The 4,040-nt window shown below is 38.3% G+C and overlaps 1 protein-coding gene across 3 annotated transcripts in view; it reads right to left on the reverse strand.

Moving 5' to 3' along the window:
* Window positions 1–3,062, reverse strand: part of nrp2a (neuropilin 2a) — a 61,549-nt gene extending 58,487 nt beyond the window's left edge. For 2 of the 3 annotated variants that reach the window (XM_034300164.2, XM_053230004.1), the window contains exon 1: window positions 2,520–3,061. In XM_034300164.2, coding sequence (XP_034156055.2) covers window positions 2,520–2,601 — 82 coding nt within the window. In that variant the 5' untranslated portion in view covers window positions 2,602–3,061. Of the gene's footprint in view, window positions 1–2,519 lie in introns of all 3 variants that reach the window. The other variant, XM_034300165.2, reaches the window with a different exon arrangement.
* Window positions 3,063–4,040: the final 978 nt, after the last annotated feature.

Here is a 4,040-nt window from a genome sequence, read left to right on the forward strand (position 1 = left end):
ATAAGATTGTCAGAGTAAATCTAAGTGACAGTGACGGATGCTGCCTCCGTTAGCCCACGGTCTAAAACATTCATCAAAATTAAGAGCTTTTCAGCTTTCCATCACCTGATGTAGTGCAGAACCGATCCCTGAACTCAAAGTGCTTACTCCTCACGATTAAAACTGACATAAGAACACAAGAATAATTCAACAATCATATCTAATCCTTCTCTACAAGGATTTTCCTGAGATTTATTCTAACGCTGTACAACAGACCTGATTTTTAAACTCTTTTTTTTTTATTTTTCCCAACATTGCCATTGCCATATCCTTTCCATCAAGACGAACACCATTATCAGAGTAACACTGATTCATTGTTATTTACTTCATTCATTTTTGTCGTTCTTGAACGCACCCTGTTGGAGAAGGGTTGAGGGGTTTTAAGGAGAAATAACATCCAAATATTTTCTCTTTTCAGTAATAAAATCACACTGCCAATCTGAAATCTGTAACACTGACAGACAAAATTCTGATCATTCAACAAAATACAAGTGGCTTCTTCAGATGAATAAACACAAAGGAGAAAGTCATTTTGGAATAAACATGGAAAGTGGACAATTATTTACTCCTATAAAAGTGAAAAGTGGGGTTTTTTTTATTATTTTTTTCATTGTTTAGTTTTCCAAAGATGGAAAGTAGACTACACTAAGGCTAATACTTATTCAATACTACTTGTTTTTTTAAGAGCAATTCCACTAAAGATCTTTCGGTAATATAAACATGATTGTCAGCCAAATAGCTTTTTTTTATTGAACGCACCCTGATGGAAAAGGTTTACAACTGGTTTTAAGGAAGAAGAACGTCCAAATATTTTCTCTTTTAAATATAAATGCTAATCACAAGTCCGTTACACTGAAGTAAGAATCTCTGATAGTTCCCTTAAAAAAAAAAAAAAAGATATTTATTGGAAGAACACATGGAAAGTGGGAATTTTATTTACTCTTATAAGCTGGAAAGTAGACTACACTAATACTAATGCTTGCTAAAGAGTATTTATTTTGTTAATAATTTTAATAATAAAGTAACAGAAAAGTGTTTTTAGAGCCGTGTGGATTTTTAGGTTACTTGTAGAAATTTTTACATCAATATAAACAGGATTGTCAGTGTTTGTTGAACGCACCCTGTTGGAAAAGGTTTACGACTGGGTTGAAGGAAGAAGAACGTCCAAATTCTTTCTCTTTTAAAGAAAAATGGCAATCGCAGCTATGTAACACTGAACTAACAATCTCTAATGGTTCAGGATTTTTTGTTTTTTAACATAATTTTAAACAAAAAAAAGACTTTTATTGTAAGACAGCATAGAAATCTGACAAAGTGAAGCATTTATACATTTGTTATTACACTGAATATAGTAGACTACACTAAGACTAATACTTGTTAAATAGTATTTCTTCTTAAAAGTAAAGGTGACAGAAGCTTCTCTGGAGTAACGTCACTGAAGGATCTCTGCTTCCTTACACAACTTTTACATCAGTGTAAACACGATTATCCCATTAAAATGCCCGTGCTGTTGAACGCACCCTGTGAGAAAAGGTTTACGAGGGACTTTAAGGAAAAACAGCATCCAGATCTTTTTCTCTTTTTAATAAAAGTCAGAGAAGTTTCTTTAGAGCAACGCCACTAAAGCCTCTTTTTCTTCCTTAGAGAACTTTCCACATCAATATAAACGATTATTTTTAAAATAGCTCGCTTTATTGAACGCACCATGTGTGCTTATTACTACAAAACACAAGTGGTGAATTTTAATCATTTTTAATATTAAAGCTGAAGGAAAGGTTTCTTTAGTGCAACGCCGCTGAAGGTTCTTTGCTTCCTTGTATAACTTTTACATCAATGTAAACATGATTATAGATAAAATAGGCTGCGTTCGATAAATAACTGTGGGAAAGGGTTTACGAGGGCTTTTAAGGAAAAATAAGATCCAAATATTTTCTCTTTTAATAAAAGTGCCCGTGAGGAACGCCACTGAACGTTCTTCGGTGCCTTAGAGAACTTTTCACATCATGATGATTATATTTACTGAATGCGTATTACTGCTAAACACCTTCATTATTAACACTATAATAATAATAAAGGTGATGGAGACGTTTCTCGAGAGCTTCTCGGAGGTTCCTCAGAATGGCCGGATGATCCGGAAGGTTATTTTGTGGTGAGAGATGATTGCGAAATGACACATTTTCACATCTTGTGCTAAAAGGGAAGTGCAGATTGTTGTCATATTCATTAAGGAGGCTTTTTTTTTAAATTTCCTCTGAATGTTTGTGCTGTTTTGAAGAAAGCGGTAATGATGAGCCTGAGCTCCTCAGAAGGAGGAGGCTGTGGATGGGGTCAGGGCTGAAGACCCCGAGCCTGGAGCTTGCAGGATGGATTTTGGAGGAAGCACAAAGCTGAACAGATGGCAGGTTTCACGTTTGTGTATTGCACTCTGTGGCATGAACGCGGATGCGCGCGTGATGAAGTGGAGATGGAGTGAGACTCACCTTCTGCCTCTGCTCGCGCTGTGGAGCTGCAGCAGCACACCAGCAGCAGGAGTGTGTGTGTGAGAGTGTGTGTGATATCCATCGTGCCAAACGCGCTTCAGTCCTGAGATCTGGAGAGATCTTGGTTTAAAAAAAAAAACACACAAAAACTCAAAAAAACACAAAAAGTTCACATCAGAAGAGAAAAAAGTTCAGATGGAAAACCTCTTCCGCTTTTTCTTTTATTATTATTATTATTATTATTATTATTATTATTATTATTTCTAAAGGAGGATTAAGTTCCTGGCGGTTTCTCGCTCGCGCTGTCTCCGTTTTATGGTCCCCAGAGGAAAAAAAAAACACACATAAAAAAAAAAGAAACTCCAGTAGTGTAGAGTGTAGAGCCGTTAAAGCGCGCGCAGGCACGAGCTCGTCCACTTCCACCGAGTCCGCGCGCGCAACAGCAACGACACCCACCGCCACCGCCGCCGCCGCTGCTCTGAGCATAAACCCCGCGCGCGCTCTGTCTTCAGACCCAGCTCTCTCTCTCTCTCTCTCTCTCTCTCTCTCGTGTGTGAGTGTGTGTGTGTGTGTGTGTGTGTGTGAGGCAGGGAGTGAGTTCGTGCGCCGATCGCGTTACAGTGAGTCCTTCTTGGCCCGCCTCCCCTCCTCACATACTGATTAGACAGGAGCACACACACACACACACACACACACACACACACACACACACACACACACACACACAGCTGAGACACGCGCTCACAGCAGCCACACAATAAACACACACACACACACACACACACACACACACACACACACACCAGATATAGCGCATGTTAATTGTATGTGGCATGCGCGTGAACACAGAACCCCACACATACATACATACATGTGTGTGTGTGTGTGTGTGTGTATGTGTGGGGTTCTGTATATTTATATATATATATATAATATAAACGCAAATAATGCAATTAATATTACGTCATCATATTTGTACTTTTAGAACATTCTATAACAATAACAATAATAATAATAATAATAATAATAATGCAATAATTATTGTAACAAATATCAACAAAAGCCTACAACAATCCTATATACAGCTCAAAACTTTATTTATCATAACTTATTTTAAAAAAATTAAGCAAGTATAAGTTGTAAGTCTATACAAAGTAAATATTTTAATCAGTTTTGTGTTATTTCTGAAATAAAATATATATATATATATAAAAAAATATAAAATCTTAAATCTAAACGGTTGTTCCTCCATTCTGCCTGCAGGGGGCCGGAGCACGAACACGCCTCCATATGCGGGCAGAAAAGCCCAGCTAATGTTTGCTGGCACACACACACACACACACACACACACACTACGACGACGACAAACACTAGAGCCTCAGCGTTGGCGTTCGGTTGTGAAAGGAGCGCCAGCGCACTAATCTGAGCTCACACTGCGCTGAAGATGTGCAGCCTTGCAGAGCGAGCCGTGTGCTTCCTGCTCCAGTTCAGCTAGTTAGCAGCTTTCACACAAATGACCGA

This window comes from Pangasianodon hypophthalmus, chromosome 26 (genome assembly GCF_027358585.1).
Source record: "Pangasianodon hypophthalmus isolate fPanHyp1 chromosome 26, fPanHyp1.pri, whole genome shotgun sequence".
Lineage (NCBI taxonomy): Eukaryota > Metazoa > Chordata > Actinopteri > Siluriformes > Pangasiidae > Pangasianodon > Pangasianodon hypophthalmus.